Consider the following 25,910-nt stretch of genomic DNA (forward strand, 5'->3'; position numbering starts at 1 on the left):
GTGGCTTTCGACTTTGTGTAAACAAGTGATTCAGACGTGTGCAGGGTGTGTCCATGCATGCACACGTGCGTGTTTTAGAGACAAAGGGTAACCGTGAGCTCATCTAGGTGAACCACAGGGAGTTCAGAGCAAAGCGAAGCTAAGCCTTGGTGCTTGGGTTACAGGGTGCTAAAAAGAAACACTCCTCCGAACTCTTCTTTGGACTTGAGTTTCATTTGCTGAAATACTGGCCCGGAGGGTCCCTGAGGGCTGCAGTCCTATTCCACTCGGGTCCTATCAGCTGCCCTGACCCCAAATTACAGCCTACTAACGGAACAAAAAACCTTGGTCCTGTGCCTTCTACGTAGCAGGATCCAGAGGCTTGAGGGGACCTAAGGATGCTTCGGTTCCCATGGGCCCCCACTTTCTCCACTAGAAGTCACCCACAACCTTAAGCTTTCTTTTCCTTTCTGGAATCATAAAGGACAGAGAGAACGAACAGCATGTTTCCCGGGAGAGTTTTGGTGAAGCAGAGGCCGAAGTGGCCCTGGGGCTGTTGTGCGCCCTTGAGCGGGGGGACCCCTCTTACTCTGGTCCCTCTGCTTCTGCTTCCACCAAACGGAGGTAATAAAGAATTGCCTTCTTGGGTGGATTTCGTTAGGCGGAGAGAAAATAATAGACATGGGAGATGCCGGTGCAGCGGGGAGTCTAGGTCGCGATCCTGCGGGTTGTCATCGCTAAGGGAACGCACACACCGAGGCAATCAATTCGCGCTCGCCGCCGTCCTGCTGGTTGTTCTGGGCCGCTAGGGGCCAAGCCTGGAGCGCTGGAGGAGGCGGGCGCTGCGTGGCGAGGGGGTGGAGTGGGAGGTGAGGGCGGACGCTGAGGGGTTCCGCGGAGATAAAGGGACAGCGTCAGCGAGCGGTCGTGGCCCAGCCATGCGCGACGGGCTGAGCAGCGCGTGCGACGCCGCCCGGCCACGGCTCTGCCGCTTCCTGCGCAGGATCTTCGGCTCGAAAGTCGCCCGCCGCGTGGGCGCAGCCAGGTACAGCGCGCGGGGCCTGGGGAGCCGCGAGGGCGTCGGGCGCCCCGGTGACCCCGCTGGGACGCGAGAGAGGTCGGGCTGAGCGGCCACGCGTGCCACCCAGTGGGTGCTTTTGCACCAAGGAACTTCTGAGCCGCGTCGCTTTGAGACGGGTTCTGGCTATGTCGATAGGTCAGCATCAAACCTGGAAATCCTCCTGCCTCGGCTTCCTAGATGCTGGGATTATAGGCGTGTGCCACTGTTTAATGTGTGTTTTTGCGGTACTGGGAATTGAACTGCATTTAAACGAGTGCTCTTACACACACACACACACACACACACACACACACACACACACACACACCGCCTTGTTGCCCTCCCCTACTTACTGCGTTCTAGACAAATAGGTGAAGAGGGCAAAGACGATCTTTTTTTACAATAAGACTTTCTTCCTCTCACAAGACAGGTGGGCTGACGGAGCAGTCCGGACCCCGCCAGCTGTGGACTCAGTACTCCCTCCACGGCACCTACTTCTGCCACACCATGGCTGCAGATGGGGCCCGAGCAAGCTCCCTTGGTTCCTTTTGCCTGAAAGTCCCTAATGGCCCCTCATTCCTACCAGCGGCCGGCCGGCAGGTCTCAGGCAGGCTGTGGGTTTGGGAGTGTCTGCGGGCTTGGACATACACAGCGCAGTGATTGGAACCAAGGGTCTTGAGCCTTAAAGCGCTCATCTGACACCTGGTCCTCCTTTAGCGGGTGGCCAGAAGAAATCTGCTAACTGGTGGCAGGGCATAGTAGCTGGAGCAAAGCTCTGTTTAGTCACTGTTACATTTTTCTCCTCCTTAATCCTAACTATAAAAGTACTTGAAAAATTATAAAAAATCCCCCCCACACACATTTAATATACCTTCAAAAGGCATAAGGTTAAAAAGAAAGAACAAAATTTAAATAGCTCATGACTTATCAATTATGCTAATCATCGTGAACCTTTACTGGCATTTCCCCCAGGTGCTTTCAGGCCCACAGAAGCCCGCATTCATTCACACACACACACACACACACACACACACACACACACACACACACACTGCATGCATGCACTCAGGCTGTCACCGAGAGGATCAGCAGATATCCAGTCTGAGGCATTAGGCACAACCTAAGCATGAAGCCGTGGACCCTGGGGCCAGGCTAACCGTGGCTCATTTCAACCGTGGATTTCAGATAGCATTTAAAACATTTTGATGTTTAGGAGAAGCACTTAAGTAGACAGTGGCATTGTCTTTAAGTCTATTACTGTAGCCTAGGGGATGTTTCTGATCTAATTTTATTCCCCAAATAGTGAAGCCCAGCCGGGCTGGGCTGGATGTGAAGGATGGGTCGAGAGAGGATGGTGAGAACACAAATCTTGGCTTCCTTTTTTCTTTCTGGTGAAGCATACCAGTCCAGACCAGAGAAACAGGTTAAAGAAAAATTATCCAGCTGGGTGTGGCAACACATGCCTGCAATCCCAGCACTCGGGAGGTAGAGGCAAGAGTTCAAGGACATCATCTGCTGAATAGTGAGTTCAAGGGTAGTCGGAGGTACATGAAACCCTGTCTCGCAAGCAAGCAAGAAATGCTCCATGATTTTGTTTGTTTGGGTTATTTTTTTGGGGGAGGGGAAGGTGGAGGAAGGGATGTTTGTTTGTAGTTTTGTGTTTGTTTTGTTTTGTTGAGATAGCCTCTCACTATATAGCCCAGGCTAAACAATGCTCCCACGAGATCCTTGAGTGCTGGGGTTCTTCCGGACACCAGCCAGCATGCTCCATTTTAGTGATACTTGCTGACTCACGACAAGGAGGGCTTTACTGAGGACGGTCCCTCAGGTGGGTTCAGGAACCACTGCAATCTTGCAATGGAGGGAGAGACGGGGTCCACACAAACACAGCAGGGCAAGGGCAAGTTCCAGCTAAAGATAAGCAGATTCTCGCTGAACTGACCCAACCAGATTCCTGCCGGAGGTAGACCTGGACAGTGACAGCTTACGCAGGGATGAGGGACCAGGGAGGGAGTTACTACTAGATGACTAAGCAGGGAGGAAATGAAAACCCGAGTTTGGAGTTTTTGCTTCATTTTACTTTAGATTTATTTATGTGTATGGATGTTTTGCCTGTAGGTAAATTTGTGTTCCACATGCACACCTGGTACACATGTAAGTCAGAAGAGGGCTTCAGATCTCCTGGGACTAAAGTTAGAGATGGTTGTAAGCCACCTTGTGGGTGCTGGAAACCAAACCTTGGGTCCTCTGCAAGAGAAATAAGTGCTTTAAACACCGAGCCATCTCTCAAACCCCGGATTTTGTTTGTTTTTGAGACAGGGTCTTACTATGTAGCCCAGCCTGGCTTGGAACTCATGGAAAGTCCCTCTGCCTCCTTGGTTCTGGGGTCACAAGCGTGTGCTACCACACTCAGCTAAATCTGGATTTTACAAGGGTGCACACAAATGGGTCTAGGTCAAGGTGTGGGCAAGCCAATCTTTTTTATGGCTCGTCTACAAGACACTTCTCAGGTTGGTGTCTAACTTGGTTCAGATATAAGTTGCTTTGTGATGTCTGCAGCTGTCCTTTGCACACTCTGGGACCACAGGGGACGTTTGATACCACAACAGTAATGAATCCTGCATGTACACTCTTTCTGTCCTACCCATACTTACCGATGATGAAGTTTAAAATATAAGTTGGGTAAAGTAGGATATTCCCAACAATAACTACTAAAAACACAGAACCATTATAACAGTGCACTGTAGTAAAAATTATGGGTGTGGATAGTTGAGGCAGTGACTATATCAATAGTTGTCTGTTTTTCTGTTTGTTTGTTTTGTTTTTATCTTTTCTGGTGCCAGGAGTTCATCTTCAACTCTGCTAGAAATGTGACTGGAACTTCTTCACCAGCAGACGTGGCTTCTCCTTTCTCTCTTCTTTAATTATTTATTTATGTTTTTCCAGACAGAGTTTCTCTGTATACCATGGCTGCCCTAGAACTAACTTTGTCCACCAGGTTGGCCTCAAACTCCGAGACCTGCCTGCTTCTGTCTTCTGAGTGCTGGGATTGAAGGTGTGCTCTACGTGTCTGGCTCTTTTTTTTTTTTTTTACATTTTTCCAACTAGTTATTCTTATTTTTATTTATTTATTTATTTATTTATTTGTTTGTTTGTTTGTTTGTTTGTTTGGTTGGGTTTTATTTATTTTTGGTTTTTCAAGACAGGGTTTCTCCATGTAGTTTTGGTGCCTGTCCTGGAACTCGCTCTGTAGACCAGGCTGGCCTTGAACTCACAAGAATCCTCTTGCTTCTGCCTCAGGAGTACTGGGATTAAAGGTGTCTACCACCACCGCCCAGTCTATTTTTATTTTATTTTTATCTTATTTTTTAAAATAAGCATCATGTCGTACAGGCTAACTTTGAATTCCCTATGTAGCTGAGGATGACCTTGAACTCCTGATCCTCCTGCCTCTGCTTTCTAAGTATTGGGATCACAAGTATGTGCCATCCATACCTGGCTTTTGTTCCTTTCACTTTTTACAAGATAAATACTTGGAGTACTAGTTACTGTGGCTTGTGCCTGTAACCTCAGCACTCAGGAGGTTCAGGGAGATGGATTGCCACGAGTTGGAAGCCAGTGTGATATACAGAGTAAATAAGTCAAACTGAGTGTTATGGGGTTGTTTGTGTGCTTTGTAGATAGGTTCTCAGATAGCCCAGACTGGCTTTGAACTTTCTGTGTAATTGAGGCTGGCCTTGAACCCCTGATCCTTCTTCCACCACCTGCCAGAGGCCCGGATTCCTGTCATATGCTACCATGCCCAGCTTAAACTAAGGCCTGGAAGGACTGGACTGTCGGGACATTTGCACTTGGCTTTCTGAGAAGGGTATTTCCCCAGAGCTTCTGTGTGCTCCTGTCTGAATAGCTTTGGCTTGCTCCCCTCGTAAATCATTAACTTTGGGTGGTCAAAGTAAAAATGAAGCGAGAAGGTGGTGACAAGATTCTCCGAGACGGGCAGCCAGCGACAGGTCATTCCCACCTCTAGCCCCCAGTGCCCTCCTCCCAAGACCGTCTCCACTCCCAGACTCCATCTCACCATAACCTTCTCTTCACAGCCCAACAACACAGGATGACCCTAAGGCTCACAGACCTGCCAAGCACCAAAATGGTTCCCCCCAGCCCCTCGACGGGACAGTGCAGGTCAGTGGTTTGGTTACCGTGTATGGGAAGGTCCTTCTTCCTTCTCCTTGGGAGATCCAGGCTGCACAGCCCTTTGGAGGCTGAGAAGGAAGGCACGGGAAGCCAAGGTCTGGGGAGCGCGTGGAGCCACCCAGACCTGGGGCACTGAGGGAGCCAAGGAGGTGGTGAACAATGGGACAGTCTCGATGACCGAGAAAGGAGGTCCCCAGGGTGCACCGGCACCCAGATAACTTGCTTGGGTGGTTGACAAGCATAGGTGTCTGCAGTTTAAGACCACTTCCGGAACTATGGGTGGAACATTCTAGAATGATCTCAGACTTAGCTGCTCAGCCTCTAGACTCAGCCCCTGGCTTCTGGCCATGGATCCCATCTTCCTGAAGCCCTTTCCATCCTAAGGACTGTAGAGAGGTGGCAGAGAGGTGGGGAAAGGGAAAGGTATCCCTGGGGAAACAGACAGTGGAGTATCTGTTAACGTCGCAGCTCCCAGCTCTGTCCTTGGCAGGCCCAGCTACAGCAGCGGCCTTCCCGTCTAACGTGAATTCCCCCTATGAGCCAGCACTGGCTGGGCCTTGGTAAGGACAGAAGCATGGCCCTGGCCCAGCCACCTGCAGTGCTCAGCTGGCTCTGACTCAACTTCTGGGGAGGGTGGAGGGCTGGCCTGGCGCTGTGTGCGTGCCCTGCCTTGTGCGTCCACACAAAGCTCCATCCCTCACCCAAGCAGAGTACAGAGGTGCAGGGGACTCTTGTATGGGTTGTTGGGGTTCCAGGCATTTGGAAAACCCTGGATGTTTACCCATCTTAGAATGGTCCGGAATCCCTGGACAAGCTGCATGCGCCTCCATCGACCTGCCCACAGCACGTGAAGATCAAAAACTGGGGCAGTGGGGAGATTTTGCAAGACACCCTTCACCACAAGGCCACGTCGGTGAGAAATCCGGGGTCTGGGGAGGACCACCTTTGTCCTAACTAGGGTGCCATTAGGACCTTTGTGGGTCCACCACATATTTCCTGGACTCAGTAGACAGCCATCTTCTGAGACAAAAGATGCTGGGAACTCTGTTTTTATAAATTATAGTCGGCAGTAAGTCAATCCAGTTTCCTGTTAACCACCTGATTGGGCAGACAGAAGGCTACAGGAGCCGGTTCCTATTTTCTTAGATTTCAAAAGTATCTGAGAGTTTCCTATTAGAATTGTCCAAAGCGGGACTGAACCCGAGGACAGGGGAAGCAATGAGCTTCCCGTGCGTGGAAGGATTCAAGCACTATTTCATAGGAAGGTAACAGTGGCCCAAACGGCCAGTGAACGGGAACTGATGGTCTTTTAAGGTTCCTTACTCTGACTCCAGAATTCACACTATGAAGCCAAGTGTGGGGGCACACGCCTTTAATTCCAACACTTGGAAGAAGCAAGCAGATGTCTGTGAGTTCAAGGCCAGCCAGGTCTACATAGTGAGTTCTGGGACAGCCAGAGCTACACAGTGAGACCCTGTCTCAAAACAACAACAAAACACAAAACAAAAACAAACAAAAGAGAGAAAAAGAACAAAGAAATAATTCACGCTGTGATTTTAAAGTGCAGAAGAACCGAAAAGCCTTTGCAGGCAGGCTGGTTTCCTGAACCCCTCAGAAACTGTCTGTAATCTCAGCACTTGGGACATAGAGGCAGGAGGATTCGGAGTTCCAGCTGACTATGTAGTGAGTTTGAGGTCATCGTGGGCCATGTAAGATCTTGTCTCAAAAACAATACCAAACCCCCCAAAACAAAGCAAAATAGAGAAAAGCCACAGTTAACATCGGGGCATCCATCTTTCTGGCTTTTCTTCCCGTGCCTCCCTGACTTTGGAATGTTCAGTGGTGGCTCATCCGTTTTCTCTAGGCCGACACTGGACCCGTGTTCCCACAGGAGCCAGCTGGGTCTCTTCAGAAAGGAAAACAGACAAGAAGCCTCCTTCGAGGAAGCTGTGGGCTTTTCTCTGAGGCTGGCACCGGGTCTTTAGCTGCCTGGAGAGCAGGGACAGAGAGAACCAGCTCATACTCACTGGGTCTCAGGAAAGGAGAGGACAGCTAGGCTAGGAGAAATCTCGGTAGACCCCAAGGAGAGGGTGCCTGCGTGGAGTCACTGTGAGCATAGTACCCAAAGGAAGGCTGGGAGACTGGTTCAGGGGAGGGGGAGACTGGGAGGCCTACTCACCCCCTGCCTCTCTTCCTAGGATTTCACCTGCAGGTCCAGATCTTGCATGGGGTCCATCATGAACTCCAAGAATTTGACCAGAGGACCCAGAGACAAGCCCACCTCTCTGGAGGAGCTTCTGCCTCAAGCCATTGAGTTCATCAACCAGTATTACGGCTCCTTCACAGAGTAAGTCTGGCTTTTGTCAGAGTGACATCTGCCCCCCCCCCCACCTCCCTGGGCCTGTCCTGACTCCAACTGTCCCGTGCTGACCCCTGAACTCTGCAATCTTCAGACTTGCCATGGTTCTAGGCCCAGAGCAGACCCTGGAGGAGGCTTAGGCACTGCGATAACGTCTGACAGTGTAGAGCAGAGGGTAACTGGTTGGGGTGCTGGCTCCATCACAGCCTCTCCTGAGTCCTGGAGAAATTCACTGGGCCTCAACTTCCTTATCTGTAAAATGGCGTATTCGACAGCCATTGAGATATGTGCAAGTTTAGGACAGTGTCCTAGCCTATGGACTGTGGGACAGTGACTCAGAATGGATCTTTTCTCCTCAAGTAGCAGGAAGCTTAGAGACTATGTGGTCAGGCCTCTCCTCCTACAGATGTGAGCAAGATTCCTGGAGGCACCCCTGACATCATCCTAGGATGCCTGCCTTGGTGGGGTGCTGTGTCCCTGAGTGTTTTGTCTTCTTACCCAGGAGGCTTCCATGAGCCCAGGGCCCAGCCTCCGTCATTCTTAAGTCAGTCAGTCACTATATAACCAAACACGTGTCAAGCACCAAGCATGGTCCAGCCTGGAATACAAACGTTTTTTCACTGCCAGTTGCCAATGTTCTTGTCAATACACACAACTGTGATCAAGGACAAGCCGTGTGACATGACTAAGAGCTGGGGTCCAATCAGCCACCTACCCAAGTTCAAACCTCAGCAAGTTTCTTCCTCTCTGTGTGCCTGGTTTTCTTGCCTGAAAATATCTAATATAATATACACACCTTGTAGGAGTTTGTATGAAGGCTGAGTGAATTAGAGGCTATCGAGAGCTAAGGACTGTGCTGACCTGTAATGAACGCAACCGAGGTCTTAGTTATCATTGTATGTTGATATTTAACTTTTAAGCATTTGTTTATTTGTTGGAGAACGGGGAACCTGAACCATAGCAAGTGTATGAAAGTCAGAGGACAGTCTGTGGGGGTCGGGCATCTCCTTCCACAATGTGGATTCCTGGGTTTGAACTGAGATCATCGGACGTAGTAACAAGTGTCTTTACCCACTGAGACATCTCTCTGGTCCCTCATTGCGTGTTTTTTGAGGCAGCGTCTCATGAAATAGTGGAGGCTGGCTTCTGCCCATGATTGTCCCGAGTGCTGGGATGACAGGTCGGAGTGCTAATGCCTGAATGCAGAGCATTGTTATTGTCCCCATAGAATATGTGACTAAGTAATTTAGCCTCTCTAAAACGTTCTAACCAAAATACACAAAGATGTTGTAAGAATGACTGACCAAGACAATGAACGTCTGCTCTGCAGCTGGATACAGTGTGGCAGTGTCGTTTTGTGGTCCAGCCTCACGTAGCAGTTCCACCTGGGGACATGAGACACAGAAGGATATCTGGGACCCAGAGCAGAAATTGCTGTTCTTGGGGATACCTGCTCCACCTGTCTATTGAGTGCTAGAGCTGGGAGGGTGCTTGACAAGAGGCCCCCATACCCTGTAGCTATGCTCCCCAACCTGGGAGCTCACAGAACACTGATGCCTGGCCCCCTGGACCGAGGCTGGCCCCCTGGACCGAGGGCAGCAGTCTCCGGAGAGGGTAGGACCTGCTTGAAGACGTACATTAGGAGCCTGGGATGCTGGTGCTGGGATCCTGGCTGGTGGTCTCAGCACCCTAGCATGTAGCCCTTTGGCCCTTCGGCATCCCGACTCCTTTTGGAGCTGGGATACCCAGCTGGCATCCCAAACACAGTTGGTTGGGTCTTAGGAAGCCCAGAGAGGCTACAGGGCTCTGCTCAGTGCCTGGGCACATGCCTTTACTTCTCATTTTCGACAGTCACAAGTCCATATCTTGGTCCCCAGGAGTGATGAACAACAGCCTGTCCCGGGGTGCAGGGACAGCAGCAGCTGAAGGCTTCCAGCAGAGTGGACTAGACATCTGTACAGGATGCAGGATGTCAGGACCTTTTCAGCTCTGACTTTCTGAGAGTAACCATCCAATCCTTTTCAGAACTAAGAGACACCACAGCGTTCCTCGTGACTCTGAAATAGGACCACGAGAAACCACACAATGTGTAATGTGGGCCTGGTGGTGCAGGCCTGTAATTCCAGTTACCCTGGAGACCGAGGTCCTTGCAGGAGGATTCCAAGTTCAAGGACTGCCTAGGTGATAGGCGTAGTGAGAACCTGTCTCAAAATAAAAGGTTAGAAAAATAAGTGCAGGGGCTGAGGATGTAGGTCGGGGTAGAATAAGCCTACTTTGGTTAGGCTCAGACCCTGGTACCACACACGAGAAAGAACAGAGGAGAAAAAGTGGTAAAAAGAAAATGCTAAAAATAAAATTCACTAGGTGTGGTGGCACATGCCTTTAATCCTAGCACTCAGAAGGCAGAGGCAGGAGGAGTCTGAGGCTACCCTGGTCTATATAGTGAACTCTAAGCCAGACATGGTTACCTACTGAGACTCTGTCTCAAAACCATGAAAAAATCAGAGGGAATTGGGAGAAAACATTAAAAATAATTTTAAGAGTGAGTCCCTGACTCAAACAAACAAACAAACAAAAACAAAAATCCACCTTAAAAAACACACAAAAAGCAAGTTTAAAATATTCTTTTAAAAGTCATCTCTCTTATGTGTTCCCACGTGTTATAGTCTCATGGATGTTGGAAGCTTTAGTGTTACTGTGTGTGGGAGTGGGTTTTTCAGTCGACCTTTACAAGTCAGACTTTCACCCAATCTGTAATGGCGTTAACAATGTACTTTGAGATCATTTATAATTGTGTGAGAGCCACACCTTCCCTTTCAGACACAGAATATTCTAGAAGTTACTCGTGGGTGTAGAGGGATAAAAATCTGACCGTGGCTTCATGAGCTGTTCTGAGTCGGGAAGGCCAGAAAACAGTTGTCTCTCTTGAGAGTCCTGTCAAGGATTGCCATAGACAAAGGCCCCCACTCCTTCTTTCCAGCAGAGCTGCTACCCTGTTCATGACGTGAAGAGCATGGCTTTGCTCAGGACCTGGCCGCTCCTGAGATTACAACAGAAGAGGCCAAGACTCTTCCAAAGGAAGCAGACCCACTCTTGGGTAAACACCACCAAGAGTTCACTTTCTCCTTCTACGTGGCATTGCCATACCATGGGCGCTGCTGTTTTCCTGCTCGGGTACAGAGTAGGGGTATTTCTAGAATCTTCCTCTGATGAGGAAGGACACTGACCTCACCCAGAAGCTCCCCCTTACAGGGATCACTGAGGACAAACATCACTGAGTCTCTGAGTCTTTCTGTAATCAGAAAGGAGTTGCCAAGACCCTCCACCTGCCCCGAAGGCTGTTTCATTCCAAGTCCTCCGCTGCCTTAATCACAAGTTCATTCTTTAAATAATTTTGTTTGTTGCCATTTCGAAAGCTTTTGGTGGTGCCGGTCGGAGATCTCAAGGTTGCTGTGGTGTGCGTGTGTTTCTAAGTCGTTGTGACCTAGTTCCTCTCGCTTGGAATAATTTTGAAGTATGCTTAAATCACTGAGTGTGGTTCCTTGGGGTGGGCTCTAGGGTCCTTCAGGCTGAGTCCTGACCTCAGGTCTTGTCTGGGCCTGTCTTGCTCTCTGAGGAACACTCAAGGCTGCAGTTTTCCCATGGGTAGAAGGTAGGAGGTCCTGGCCACCGCAGACAGCCAGGAGCCTGGCGTTGGCAGCGAGACCGCCTGGGTCTGCGTCCCCATTTCTCTGTTACCATGCTTGTGTTCTTGGGCCTGGCACTTTTCACTCTACAGCTTTGATTGCAAAGTAAACACGGCGGTAGCTACTAACTTGCTTGTGGTGGCATGCATCTGCAATCCCAGGTATTTGGGAGGTAGGAGAAAGAGAATCACAAGCTCTAGGCTGGCCTGGGCTACATAACAAGACTTTGTCTCAAGGTGATGGTGATGATGATGGTGATGGTGATAGTGATGATGATGATGATGATGACAATGATGATGATGACAATGGTGATGATGATGATGACAATGGTGATGATGATGATGGTAATGACAATGATGATGGTGATGATGATGATGACAATGGTGATGATGATGATGACAATGGTGATGGTGATAGTGATGATGATGATGATGATGATGGTGATGATGATGATGACAATGGTGATGATCATGATGATGACATCGACAATGATGATAACTTGCAGTGTAGAAGTGGAAGTGTGATTTTGTTCCAACAGAACTAAGAACTTCAAGGTGGCAGAGTATTAAAAACTGGCCCCTAGTAGGCTAAGAGTGGGTCACAAAGCCAGCCGTACAGGGGACAGTGTCCCCAAGGGGGACAGTTGGCTCTTCTGGTGTCCGAATTCAGTTCCTGATCTCTGGGGACTGAATTAATCCCCATGTAAGGTCCTGCTATTGTCGATCTTCCTGACGGCTTCCTGTCCCCCAGGGCAAAAATAGAGGAACATCTGGCCAGGGTGGAAGCCGTAACAAAGGACATAGAAACAACAGGAACCTACCAGCTGACACGGGATGAGCTCATCTTTGCCACCAAGCAGGCCTGGCGGAACGCCCCTCGATGCATCGGCAGGATTCAGTGGGCCAACCTGCAGGTGAGCCTTACAGGCAGAGCAGAAGGGAATAGGACAGGCAGGTCCTGAGACCGAGCAAGTGGCCAGGGCTCCGCAGACTGCAGCCGAACCCTGAGATGGGGTATCTCAGGCCCCCCATCCAGGAGCCTGGGATCTTATTTTAACACCAGGGTCTCGAGAAGCCCCACTCTCATGTTAAACATGGGAGACCACATGCCACCCTGAAACAAACAGCAACCTTGGATGTCTTATTCCCGAGGCCCCTGCGCTGCAAGTGTTTGCCCCCAGTGTTTACGTTCTTGGCTCCTAGAGAACATTTTATTTATCCTAGCCTCCCAGGCCAATCGTCTCCTTGGAGGGTCATTTTTTTGTTGGGTCCCTTTGAGTGCACTTGGATTGAGAGAAATCCAGGAGACTCATCGATGGCACAGACTCCAATCCTGGCTGGGGCCGTGGGGACCCTGCCCTTTGGTGTTTTAACGACAGACACTCTCGGGGATTGGGTTTTGCTGGGACCTTCTGAGTGGGAGTCTCTGTGCCCCATCTCGAGAGCGGTGGCGAGTAGGGCAGCTTGGAGACGGGCACTGCCGATGCAGAGGCGAGGGTGTGACGACTGTCTGTTCTCTGGGCAGTGGCGTGCCGAGGCGAGGGTGTGACGACTGTCTGTTCTCTGGGCAGTGGCGTGCCGCCTGCCCTCTTTCCCTGGGGACTTTCAACCAGCCCCAAGGCTCTGTCCTCAGAGTCTTCTCTGGTGTGGTCTTGGTGGGCTGTACACAGGTCTTCGATGCCCGGAGCTGTAGCACTGCCCAGGACATGTTCCAGCATATCTGCAGACATATGCTGTACGCCACCAACAACGGCAACATCAGGTGAGGCACGGTTCCCAGCTGTGCTGGGCCCACCCTGCCAGCCTCAGGCGGAAGAGGCTCGAGGGCTTAGGGGAGGGGCCTCTGGCTCCAGGAGGAACTAGGGAGAGACAAAAGAACCGTGACAGTGACCTCTTCCCCATTAGCCTCTGTCGTAGGTCCAGCTATTTTTCCCCCTCTAACTTAGAACCATGAGGCAGTTACATCCTTTTAAGAAGCCACTTCTAGCAGGCCACGGTGACACATGCCTGTTATCCAAGCACTTGGAAAAGTGGAGGCAGGAAGATCAGGAGTTCAAAGACATCCTCAGCTACATAGCATGTTCAAGGCTAGCCTAGGCTCCATGTGCTCCTGCCTCAGAAACAAAACAAAACACAACAGAAACAAAGAGGGAAGAAAAAAAAAACTTCTTAGCTGGGCATGGTGATACATATCTATAATCTCAGCAGTGGGTAGGCTGAGGCAGGAGGATTGCTGTGAGTTCCAGACCAGTCTGGGCCACATAGACAGACCTTGTCTTGTTTTAAAAAGAGCCCACTCAGGAGGTAGAGGCAGGCGGATCTCTTTGAGCTCGAGGCTAGTCTAGTCTACATAGCGAGTTCCAGGGCAGCCAGGGCTACATCTTCTGGAAAACAAAAACTAACAAAATAGTTTAAAAAAAGATCATACTACTCTGTTTGGGAAGGAGACACTGATTTTCTGGCTGTATCTTTGCTGTGGTATTTTTCTTAGATGTGAGAGTCACTGCTTAACATTGTACATTCTCTCTCTCTCTCTCTCTCTCTCTCTCTCTCTCTCTCTCTCACACACACACACACACACACACACACACACACACACACACCACTGATAGGACTGAACAGCTCACTCAATCTGTCACTCATTCATTTTTCTCTCCAGCAAACTCTTGGTGCTCACCTAACGAGGACTCAGCAGAGGACTAGGCCAGGGGTCAGGGAAAAGGGGGTGACAGGGTGAGATGCAGAGGAGACTGAGACCCCAGAATGCAACTCCAGACAACTGTAAACCTATGGCAGCTGAACAGCCACCAAGTGTGAGAAGAGAGGCAGTGGAGGCCGGGGTGTGGAAGGGACAGACGCCCTAGAGCGGTGGTTCCCTTGTAGGTCCTGAAGGATAGGGAGGGACGGGCAGGAGGATGGCTCATTGTCAGAGGGTGATCTCAGTCTGGCTGGGGTACAGGCACTGTAGAGTGGGAGAGTGGAGGAGGCTGGCTGGGAGCCCCTGCCCCTCCACCCCCAGCCAGGGACAGTTGGTAACCTGCAATATCCCTGTCCTGGGGAAGGTCGGCCATCACTGTGTTCCCCCAGCGGAGCGATGGGAAGCATGACTTCCGGATCTGGAATTCGCAGCTCATCAGGTACGCTGCCTACCAGATGCCCGATGGCACCATCAGAGGGGACCCTGCCAGCTTGGAGTTCACCCAGGTACCTGTCCAGCCTCTGATGGGTCCCTCTGGGCAGGAACCCAGAGCAGATGCTGTGGTCGGGGCTGCAGACTTCATGGGCCTCTCTCTCCCCCAGTTGTGCATTGACCTGGGCTGGAAGCCACGCTACGGCCGCTTCGATGTGCTGCCTCTGATCCTGCAGGCTAATGGCCAAGATCCAGAGGTCTTTGAAATCCCTCCCGACCTGGTGTTGGAGGTGACCATGGAGCATCCCAAGTAAGCCACCAAGGGCCAGGTTATGTGCATGCATCCCTCCTCAGGGAGACGCTTATCCTCCTCCGAAGCCCAGCTTAGTCCTTGATGTCGCAAGGCCAGCTTGCCCTCTGCAGCCTCAGCTTTATGAGGGGTGACAGGGGAGCGGCCGCCTAGCTGGCAAGGTCCTGGGAGCCTGGCGGGCAGTGCCTTTGGGAATGCTCTCTGGCTTCTGTCTGAGCAGCCAGGCCTTTTGCACTCGTCCCAATACTTTATTTTATTTATTTTGTTTGTTTGCTTGCTTGTTTTTGGTTTTTGGTTTTTTGAGACAGGGTTTCCTCTGTGTAGCTTTGGAGCCTGTCCTGAAACTCTCGCTGTAGATCAGGCTGGCCTGGAACTCAGAGATCCTCCTGCCTCTGCCTCCCAAGCACTGAGATTAAAGGAGTGTGCCACCACTGCCCGGCTCTCCCAACACTTTTTTTCTTACATCTATTTAGTGCATGTGAAGAGGTGTGTATGTGAGTGTGTGCGCATGTGTGATTGTATATGATGTATGTGTGCATGTTTGTGTGTGTGGTATGTGTGGTGTGTTTATATTTGTGTGTGTGTTTTTTATGTGTATGGGTGTGTGTGTAAGGTGTGTGTGGTACATGTGGTGTATGTGGTGTGTGTTTATGTTTTATGTGTGTACGTGTGGTGTGATGTGCTTGCATATTTGTTGTGTGATATATTGTGTGTGTGGTGGTTGTATATAGTGTGTGTTGTATATGTGATATGTGTACTGTGTGTATGGTCTATGTGGTGTGTATGTGTGTGTTTATGTTTGTGTGTGTGTTTGTGTTGTTTTGTGTGTGTGGTGTGTGTGGTCAGAGGTCAATTGTAGGAGTCGGCTGATTCTCTCCTACCATAAGGGTCCTGGGGATTGAAGTCAGCTCATCAGGCTTGGTGGCTAGTGGCCTTTCCTGCTGAGCCATCTGAATGGCCTCCCAGCTTTCTTAGGAAGAGGACACGCTCCCAGATAGAGGAAGTGTAGGGCCCCAAGGCCTTTAAGAGCATAACTGAACGTCTGCGAAGTACCTCCATATATGGAGACTTGCTAACAGCTGGCCCTGGGCTAACTGTCTTCACCTTTGAATACCCTGAACTTGCCTGCCTCGGGACCTCTGCACTGCTTCCTCTACCTGATATGTCCTTTCCTCAGAAGTTTGCAAGGCTCAAGTCTTCTCATCCAAAGGTGTTCCCTATGACGTCACCAGGGCCCCTGAGAAGCTTTTCCTGACCGCCCACCTTTAATTTAACATCACACTTTGTTTCTCATTTTCTTACTGGTGTACCTCTTTGCGGTCTATTGTCTAGACGCTGGGCTGTAACTTCTTTGAGATGTTTCTCATTTTCTTACTGGTGTACCTCTTTGTGGTCTATAGTCTAGACGCTAGGCTGTAACTTCTTTGAGATGTTTCTCATTTTCTTACTGGTGTACTGGTGTACCTCTTTGCGGTCTATAGTCTAGACGCTGGGCTGAAACTTCTTTGAGAATAGAATCTTGCTTTTCATCAGTATATCCCCACTGTCCACAAGGTGCAATGCATATAGTAGGTGCTTAGTTATAGATATTTATGGAATGACTAACTATCCAATGAAGGATGCTCTGTTTGTAATAATCCCATGAGTTTGATGCTATTGTCTCTGTTAATGATGGAGATACCGAGGCTCAGAGAGGCTAAAAGCACCCTAGTCAGTGCTGAGGAGAATTAGAGCCCCAGTTGTCTGGTGCCAGAGTCCTTAGCCAGTCGCTGCCTTCGGTTGGAGTCTCAGCGTCTAGCCTGGCATATACCTCATCGATTTTCATTAATGACTGAATAAAGAGATGTATTATTTAATGAATGACCCCTAGTGTGCCCTGTTATCTCTCCCGGTTGGGTGACTGAGATCAACTCTTAAAGAGGACTTTTCTAGTACTGGGAATATGGCTCAGTTGACCACGCTTGCTTAGCATGCTCGAAGCCTGAGCTTTGATCCCCAACCCCGCATAAACTGGGTTTGATGATACATGCCTGTAATTCCAACATTTGGGAGATAGGAGTCAGGAGAATCAGAAGTTCAAGGCCACCCTCAGCTACATAAAATCAAGGCCAGGGATATGAGACCCTGTCTCAAAAAGTCAATTTCTTTGGTTGACTCGTTTACTGTAGTTAATTATTTTTTTGATTGAGGGGAGTGGGCAAAGAAGAAGACCCTAACCGCAGCTGGCTCTCCCCTACTCCTGGCCAGGTACGAGTGGTTCCAGGAGCTCGGTCTGAAGTGGTATGCCCTACCTGCTGTAGCCAACATGCTGCTGGAGGTGGGTGGCCTTGAATTCCCAGCCTGCCCCTTCAATGGTTGGTACATGGGCACGGAGATTGGAGTTCGAGACTTCTGTGACACGCAGCGCTACAACATCCTGGAGGTGACAAGGCTACCCAGTTGGGCCAGCTGGAGGAGCAGGCTGGTGGGCGGGTCCCCACAACGGCTTCACCCTTGTCACTTGGCTTCTGTAGGAAGTGGGTAGGAGGATGGGCCTGGAGACCCACACACTGGCCTCCCTCTGGAAAGACCGGGCTGTCACGGAGATCAACGTGGCTGTGCTCCATAGTTTCCAGGTATGCCAGGCGTCTTGTGGGTGGGTAGAGGCTTTGGGAAGAAGGTGACTTGATCCAGCTACTTATCTGGTTCTTGCTATTCCCCCGTACAGCATCGTTCATTCACGCATGCATGCATTCATGCTTCCTGCTGTAGTGGTACATTTCTCCCTTCCTGCTGGGCCCTGCAGTCTTGCAGCCACTTACAAAATAATCATTCAGGAGCTTAATACTATTTACAAACTGTGTGGCCTGTGGCAGACTTCTTGCTAGCTAGCTCTTTCATCTTAAATGAACCCATTTCTATTAATCTATGTATCGCCACGTGGCCATGGAGTTACCAGTCTGCTGGCATGTTGCTCCTTGGGTGGCAGGCTGGCATCTCCCCTGGCGCCACCCTTCTTCATCTAGTCTTCAGTTTGACTAACCTTATCCTGCCCTGCCATAGGTCAATGCAACTTTATTTATCAACCAATCAGAGCAACACATATTCACAGCGTACAGAAAGACATCCCACAGCATCCTGTGTTTGTGCAGCTCTAGCTCTGGCAACTCCCTTCCTCCCCAGCCTGCCTGTCCCTGCCCTTGAGCGCTGTGTGTGGCTCTGCTTCCATTGCTCGGGGATGTCACTTAGAGACTGTCCCTCCTGGCTGCATCTCCGGGGCCTCTCTCCCTGCCCTGTCCTTCCCACAGAGCACAGAGAGGCTGTTTCAGCTGCGGGCTGCAGGACAGGAATGAACAGCTAGCCAACAGTTCCTACCAGCCCCTGGGCTCCCTCTCATTCTCCTGCTCCTGGTACAGCCAACCAGGCCCATCTCCCCATACTTCCTCCGCCACTCCAGTCTGGCTTCTGTCTCTCTGCATCATCTGAAATCCTTGCAGGCTTCAAAAACTCAGCAAAAAAGGATCCTCCCACAGGACCGTAGCACTTCCAAGTCCGTGCCACGGTGTGTGTGTGTGTAAAGGTCAGAGGAGAATTAATAGGAATCTGTTTTCTACTTTCACTCCTAGGATTTGAACTCAGCTTGGCAGGAGGCACCTCTGTCCCCTGAGCCATCTCGATGGCTCCCTTGCTTTTCCTTCCACCTAGAATCTTCTTTCTATAAATCATCCCCTGGCCAGCTCCTCCCCTTCTTCTAGGCTTCAGCCACTCATTTCCGTGAAGAGCCAGCCCCTCCTGGACCAGGCCTCCTTGGACACTGCTCTCCCCTGCGGCCCTTCCTCCAGCTTTCCTTCTACTTCCGTTAACTTAGTTTTGTTCTGGTAGTTTCCGGCATCAGGTCACAGGTCCACCTCTCTCTTTCTTGGTTGTTTCTTTCCTCTGCTGGAAATGTGAGCTGCTGGGTGCTCCGTGGGGCTGGGATCTTGACTGAGCTCACTGCTCCACCGCTAGTCTAGCCCATGGCAGAGGATGGGAAGTTACGGAATGGCTGGAGGGATGGAGGTGAGCCCCCATCCACGTGAGCAGGGGTTACTCACGCTTCTCTGCGCTAGGTCGACACAGCAGTTGGTTCCTGTGTGGACCGGGTCTGCTCTCTGCTGTCCCTCTTCAGCTTTGTCCCTGTGCTCCTGGTCCCTTTGGGACCTGGGGACGGCTGTAGCCAGGCATGATAGAGCATGCCTGTAAGTCCAGCATTCAGGAGGATGAAGCAGAGGGATGGTGAGTTCAAGGCCAGCCTGGGCAACTCCATGAGTTATTTCTCATAGAGCCAAACTAAAGAAAACAAAGAATGGGGATAGTACTCCCCTCTCCACACCCTTGCTAAATTAACTGACCATTTATAAGACACCTTTGACAGCTCTCTTGGCCCCCGGGGGCACTCGGCATACGTGGGTGGTGTGTCTATGCTTGTCACAGCCATCAACTGCTCCATGGGACCTGTTCAGACATCCAAAGGCACTGTATATGTGCACAGATGGTCCCTGGCTCACTCTGGCTCCACTTGGGGAGATTTTTCCCTTTACAAGGGTGTGAAGGCACTGTGAATCCAGAGCAACTTTACTTGGGGTTTTCAAAAATCTTTTTTTTTTTTAAATCTTTTACTATTATATGTATTTGTTTTCATTTTATTTTATGTATATGAGTGTTTTGCCTGCGTGTGCACCTGTGTACCCCATGTGTGCAGAGCCTGGCCAGAAGAGGGCATCAGATCCTCTGGGGCTGGAGTCCCAGCTGGTTGTGAGCTGCCATGTGGGTGCTGGGAATCGAACCCCCGGTGGTCTGGAAGAGCAACCAGTGCTCTTAACCTCTGACCCACCTCTCCAGTCCCCCTACTTGGGTCTGTTGTTTGATTTTACAGTACTTGGAGTTTGACTTCTCTCCAGCCCCCTTTTTAGTTTTTATTTTGAGACAAGGTTACCCAGGCTAGCCTTGAATCACTCTGTTGTCTAGGCAGGCTTTAAACTTGCGTCAGCCTCCAGAATAGCTGTGTTTTCGGGCATGTACGGCTAACTGTATAAGGATTTTTGAATTTTGGTTTTTCTTAGACTAACTAATGGTGGTGGCTGGGTGCTCCTTTGAAGCTGGGCAGCAGAAGCAAGTCACACCTCAACCAGTCATGCCAGCTGAAAGGGCCAGCAGCTGGCACCGCAGTGTGCCGTGTAGTCAAGCTAAGAGGGTTGGAACCCAAGGTGCTTTTTAAAAAAGATTTGAGATGGAGTCTCATGCGCCCCAGGCTGGCCTGAAACTCACTATGGAACTTCTGATCTTGCATCTACCCGAAGAGTGCTGGGATTACAGGTGTGAGCTGTTTGTTTTATAATGTGGTACTAGGGATTGAACCCGGGGCTTGGTGCAGGCTAGGCCGGCACCCTGCAGCCAAGCTACACCCCAGTGCCCATTCTGTGTATTCTTGACTGAGGATATTGTCGTCTTGTGACGGGCCCACCGGCACGGAGCCCTACCACGAGTCTAGCAGCAGCTGTATGTGAGTTTTAATGTGGCTTAGACTCAAGAGCCGAGCATCCGGTGATACCTGCCAACCTTGGCTCACACGGCGTCCTCCCCCAGGAATGCCCCTCCCTTGGCCACTTTGAATCCGTTTCTCTCAAGACTTTCCCTCTCTTTGCAGCTGTCCTGACTCCCATGTCTCCCCTGGGTCTATCTTTGACACTAGCCTTTCTCTGCTGTCTCTCCCAAGCAGCCTTTGCTTGCCTCCCTCACACATCCCAGCTGGCCTGATGAAAATGGCTGACGTCCATCTTCAGCCTCCCGCAGAGACTGGCTGTTTCCTGGCAGTGCATGGAGATCTGTGCCATCTCTCCTTTGCCCGTGGCCTTCACAGTCCTTGGCAGATGGATGGGAGCAGATAATACCCACGAGAGCTTAGGATGCTTCACGTTCTGTCGGCAACCTCACGGTGTAGGAACTCATACATTAACCGCTGCCTCCCATTTCACAGATGAAGGAACTGAGGTTTGTCAAGATTGATGAACCCGTAGCTCAAAGTCACAAGGCTAACGAGAGGACAGAGTTTTGACCACCATGTTAAACATACTTCTCTTTCAAAGATATTTTTTAAACATTTCTTTACTTAGTGTGAGAGTTGGAGAACAACTTTCAGGAGTTGGTTCTCTCCTTCCACTGTGTGGGTTCCTGGGACGGAGCTCAGATCCGGCTTGGTGACAAACACCCTTACCCACTTTGCCATCTCCTCAGTCATGAACTCTTGGTTGAATGGATCTCCAGACTTTGCTTTTACTGGATCACTCCAGGCTAGTTCAGACTTCATGTCCTCTAATTTTAAGATGCTATGGTTTGTTTTCCCTACACGCTGGTCCTCCCTATCCCCACAGGTGACTAGGATGGTTTTGTGTTTGCTTGTTTTGGAGACAGAATCTCCGGCAGCCCAGGCTGGCCTGGAACTCCCTATGTAGCTGTGGATGACCTTGAATTCCTGATCCTCTGCCTGTACCACCGTGTGCTGAGATTACAGACACGTAGGGCCTCGTGCATTCCAGGCAGGCACTCCACCAAGGGAGCTGCTTTGGAGTTCCTATCTCCTTTACCTGAAACAAGGTGGTGCTGTGTGAGTGGCCCACATCTGAGGCTTGCTGTTTGCTGGTGATGCATGGAGACCTGTGCATATGAGTTTCTAGATGCTTCTAGAGGGTCTGAGGGAAAGCTATCCTGTGACTGAGGGCTGGCTGCCCTGTGAGTGGCTGTGATGACGGCGTAGGTCTCTAAGTCTGTGGACTTGTGTGTATTTCTGCAGCCATCAGTAGAGGACCAGGAACAGAGGCAGAGCCACTGCATAGATCACCCACCTTCCCCACTCACTCGCTCGCTCGCTCGCTCTCCTCTCCTGCCCTCATCTCAGCCCACTCCATCTTCTTCTCCATCAGAAGCAGAACGTGACCATCATGGATCACCACACAGCCTCAGAGTCCTTCATGAAGCACATGAAGAATGAGTACCGGGCCCGAGGAGGCTGCCCTGCAGACTGGATTTGGCTGGTCCCTCCGGTGTCTGGGAGTATCACCCCTGTGTTCCACCAGGAGATGCTGAACTACGTCCTGTCTCCGTTCTACTTCTATCAGGTCAGGGAGAAGCCCCTCCACTTTCCCCATCCTGCAGCAGCTCGGCTGCAGAGATGACGTAGTGTGACTGCCCAGGGTAGCGCGTGCCAGCTGAGGGCCACCTTGTCCCCTCTAAAGTCCCCAGACTCGGTTACGTATTATCTAGCGTACCCAATAAAGGGATGATAAAAGCAGGTGGGCCTCTACCTTCTGGGACATTAACGAAGTCAAGTGCCCGCTGCTGTGTGGCTCCATGTGGGGCCTGGAAGGTGCCCCTTGGCTGAGGTTTGGTGATGTGGGTGCGGTGGGCTTCTATGAGTGCTCTCGAGGGTCCTCTGCCTCTCCAGCACCCCCCAGCCCGAGCCCAGCCATCCCCCACCATCACATCTCCCTTCTTGCCTGCAGATCGAGCCCTGGAAGACTCACATCTGGCAGGACCGGAAGCTGAGGCCCAGGAGGAGAGAGATCCGGTTCAGAGTCTTGGTGAAGTATGTGGAGGTGGACAGGATTGCTGTCCACACGGTGTCCCTTTCACAGAGGCAGCCTCCCTGTGCCCGCCATGAAGGGCAGGGCATATGGAGAATGTTCTTTTTGGGGTTGGCACCTAGGACTCTAGACACCAGTTCTGAGACTCATTCGCTTCTGGCATCCCAAACGTCCCAAAGGGCCTGAGTCAGGGTGGACAGGGGCCACCAGTCAGTGAGAGGTGGAGGCTGCTTCCTCCTACCACCCCCCCCCACCCCCCCCACCCCCACCCCCCAGCCCCCACCCCCCACCCCCTCGGTGCTGTCCCCTCTCTAGTCTCTTCTGGAAGCTGACTCAGCATAGCATCTGTCTGTCTGTCCATCCCCACAGAGTGGTGTTCTTTGCTTCCATGTTGATGCGAAAGGCCATGGCTTCCCGAGTCAGGGCCACAGTCCTCTTCGCTACCGAGACAGGGAAGTCTGAAGCGCTAGCCTGGGACCTGGCAGCCTTGTTCAGCCACGCCTTCAACACCAAGGTACACACTTAGGTGGCAGGCATCTGGGGTGAGCGCAGAGGGCCTCCTGGGAGCTGAGGGCTGATGTCGCCTGTGTGACACACAGGTTGTCTGCATGAACCAGTACAAGGCAAGCACCTTGGAAGAGGAGCAGCTGCTGCTAGTAGTGACCAGCACGTTTGGGAATGGAGACTGCCCCAGCAATGGGCAGGTGGGTGGCCAGGCGTCCTGGTCATGGGGGGGGGGAGGAACTTGGGGGGATCAAGAGAAGGGTCCAGGGGACACAGAATGACCCGAAGAGGGCATTGGCATTGAAGTAAGTGCTCAGACCACTCCGGGTCCCTCTTGTACCACTTTCCCAGGGGCACGCAATGCCTTCTTGTGGACTGGCCAGCCTTTACTTCTAGTTTTAGATGATCTGAGGGGGTAATCTTCATTATGTTTCTTTCTTTCTTTATTGTGTGTTTGTCTGTACACACACGTGTACATGTGCAAGTGCCACAGCTCACATGTGGGGGGACTTGCGGGAGGCGGTTCTCAGCTTCCACAGTGTGGGTCCCTCAGGCCACTTTTACCTGCTGAGCTCTCTCAGCAGCCACAGTCACCCTCTTTTAAAATTCAAACATTCTTATTTAACTGGGCATAGTGATGCACACTTGTAACCCTAGCACTTGGGAGGCAGAGGCAGGAGAATTGCAAATTTGGGCCCAGCCTGGACTTTATAGGAAATCTTGTCTCAAGTTCCCTTTCAACAAGAATTCATAGTTAGGGGCTGGAGAGATGGCTCAGTAGTTCGGAGCACTTGCTGCCCGTCCAAAGACCATACTTCATTCCCAGAACTCACATCCGGTGGTTCACAACCTCCTGTGACTTCAGCTCCAGGGGACCCAGAGCTGACTTCTGGCCCCCCTGGGCACCCGCACCCACATGCCCAGACACACTCTCAGATGCAAATCTTTCTTAAAAAAAAAAAAGAATTCCTATTCAAAGAAAATGTTTCATTCTCACAAAGGGAAAATGGGCCAAAAGCATGAATTTTGTCTAGCCTGCCTCACCCAGGTCTGCTTGCCCTTGTGTTTTGAGCAGAGGCAAGGATGAGAGAGATGTGAAGGATTGTTTAGCACCAATTTGAGCTTGTCTCTCTAGTGCTTGGAGGGATGAAAAGGCCATTGAAAAGAAACCGCATGAGAAAAGATTACCAAAGTCATAGCTCCCCACAATATGATGGGTCCCTAAAATGTTATCTAAAACAGTTCCCTGGAAAAATCAAAGTATTTTAGAGAATTTGTTGCTCCTACCAAGTTCCAAGCAAGGAGTGAGGTTCATATTCTTTTTGAGGGAGCCTGTGCTCTTCCAGGACTAAATGGGGATACCAGGGACTTCTGGGTCTCTCACTGAGGGGCAGGGCCCATGTGAGCTGGCTCAGCTGGACTTGTCCAGTGGCTTGTCCCATGGATCTGGATTCTTGGCCTGCTCAGTGTGGCCAAGGTTTAAATGAACCGCAGTGGGAAAGGCAAGAGGCGGTTTTGTGGGTCCAGGCCTGAGAACTCTGGTTCCTTGTCTTTGTAGACTCTGAAGAAAGCTCTGTTCATGCTGAGAGAACTCACCAACACCTTCAGGTGAGGCACCCTCCCACAGTCCTGCCTCCTGGGCCATTTGGGATCAGACCATGGAACTGGATGTACACAGGACGTCTTCTTAGAGACGTCCAAGAGCAGAGTCCTTCTAAGTGGGTTGAGGATCAAGACACAGAAACCAAGTCCCCCTTGCAGGTCTGCAGGCCAAGAGTGCATTGGTCACATGACTAAGGAAGGCCAGATTGTGATGTGACGCAGCGGGCACGGGAGTGGAGGGCTGTCCCTGCAGACCGTGGCTACTGCTGCCGTGCGTCCTGACGTCTCCGTGTGTGTGTTTTCTCCTGGGCAGGTATGCCGTGTTTGGCCTTGGCTCCAGCATGTACCCTCAGTTCTGCGCCTTTGCTCATGACATCGACCAGAAACTCTCCCACCTGGGAGCCTCTCAGCTTGCCCTGACAGGAGAAGGGGACGAACTCAGCGGGCAAGAGGACGCCTTCCGCAGCTGGGCTGTGCAAACCTTCCGGGTCAGTTCCCAGCCAGCCAGGATGTAATTAATGCGTTCACACCAAACACATCTGAGCCTGGTGTCCTGGGGGTCATGACCTTTGCCAGGTGTAAGCCAGGGCTATGGGCCTGATGTCTCAGGTCAAAGCGGCTCTCCCCAACCCCCACCCCAGCAAGAAGAGTGTCAGGTGGATTGCTCTGGGTGGGAGAAGGCGGCAGATCAGCTCCCTGTCCTGAACTTCTCTGGCTTAAGGACTTCCCTATTGGGAGTCTTGGCCACCTTGTAACAATGGTGCCTTGCTTCAGTCTCCCAGCTCTGCAGAGGTGGGGACAGGGACCACACTGCTGACCTCTTACGACCTGGCTGTTTTCTCCTCAAATCTTTACTTTCTGGACTCTGCCCTGCTGTTGGAGGGAACATATCTCTGAAGTGAAAGGGCAGCAATTGGAAGCCCAGCAGACTTGGTCCTAAGACTCGGGCCTCCTCCATGAGGTTTTCTGTTAGGATGGGGAAGCCCCGGACCTCCCTCACTATGTGGGAAGGGGATAAGTATATGATGGCCGCTTTAATACTCATTAGAATATCAGTGGCCGCTGTGTACCAAGCCTGGGCTTTTCTGAGTCCCTTCAGTCCCCATCAGACGACATACCTAGGAGTTTTGGGATGCATCCTTTCAGTATTTGACCCATGGTGAAGGGTGGTGATGGTGATAATCGATGCCACTCTGCCTAACTTTCCAGGCGGCCTGTGAGACGTTTGATGTTAGAAGCAAACATCACATCCAGATCCCGAAACGCTACATTTCCAACGCAGTCTGGGAGCCACACCAATACAGGCTCACCCAGAGCCCAGAGCCTTTCGACCTCAACAAAGGTACCAGCCCCTCTGCACCCTACTGGTCTTTCCTGCCTGGGTTGAGGCTATCTGAGCCCTGAACCAGTAGTCAAGGAATCTACCACGTTCTTCTAAGTGAAGGCAGTCCGCTGGGACGGCCGGGTATCTGTCTCCCTGGTACAGGAC

The 25,910-nt window shown here is 51.1% G+C and overlaps 1 protein-coding gene across 1 annotated transcript in view; it reads left to right on the forward strand.

Moving 5' to 3' along the window:
* Positions 1-924: 924 nt before the first annotated feature.
* Positions 925-25,910, forward strand: part of Nos2 (nitric oxide synthase 2) — a 37,791-nt gene continuing 12,805 nt past the window's right edge. The window contains exons 1-17 of the mRNA XM_037200989.1: positions 925-1,024; positions 5,137-5,221; positions 6,024-6,146; positions 7,432-7,580; positions 12,029-12,191; positions 12,948-13,039; positions 14,340-14,481; positions 14,578-14,717; positions 16,965-17,139; positions 17,231-17,332; positions 21,656-21,850; positions 22,235-22,317; positions 22,685-22,829; positions 22,915-23,019; positions 24,378-24,427; positions 24,735-24,909; positions 25,631-25,763. Coding sequence (XP_037056884.1) covers positions 7,459-7,580; positions 12,029-12,191; positions 12,948-13,039; positions 14,340-14,481; positions 14,578-14,717; positions 16,965-17,139; positions 17,231-17,332; positions 21,656-21,850; positions 22,235-22,317; positions 22,685-22,829; positions 22,915-23,019; positions 24,378-24,427; positions 24,735-24,909; positions 25,631-25,763 — 1,822 coding nt within the window. The 5' untranslated portion in view covers positions 925-1,024; positions 5,137-5,221; positions 6,024-6,146; positions 7,432-7,458. The remainder of the gene's footprint in view (positions 1,025-5,136; positions 5,222-6,023; positions 6,147-7,431; positions 7,581-12,028; positions 12,192-12,947; positions 13,040-14,339; positions 14,482-14,577; positions 14,718-16,964; positions 17,140-17,230; positions 17,333-21,655; positions 21,851-22,234; positions 22,318-22,684; positions 22,830-22,914; positions 23,020-24,377; positions 24,428-24,734; positions 24,910-25,630; positions 25,764-25,910) is intronic.

This window comes from Peromyscus leucopus, chromosome 8b, assembly GCF_004664715.2.
Source record: "Peromyscus leucopus breed LL Stock chromosome 8b, UCI_PerLeu_2.1, whole genome shotgun sequence".
NCBI lineage: Eukaryota > Metazoa > Chordata > Mammalia > Rodentia > Cricetidae > Peromyscus > Peromyscus leucopus.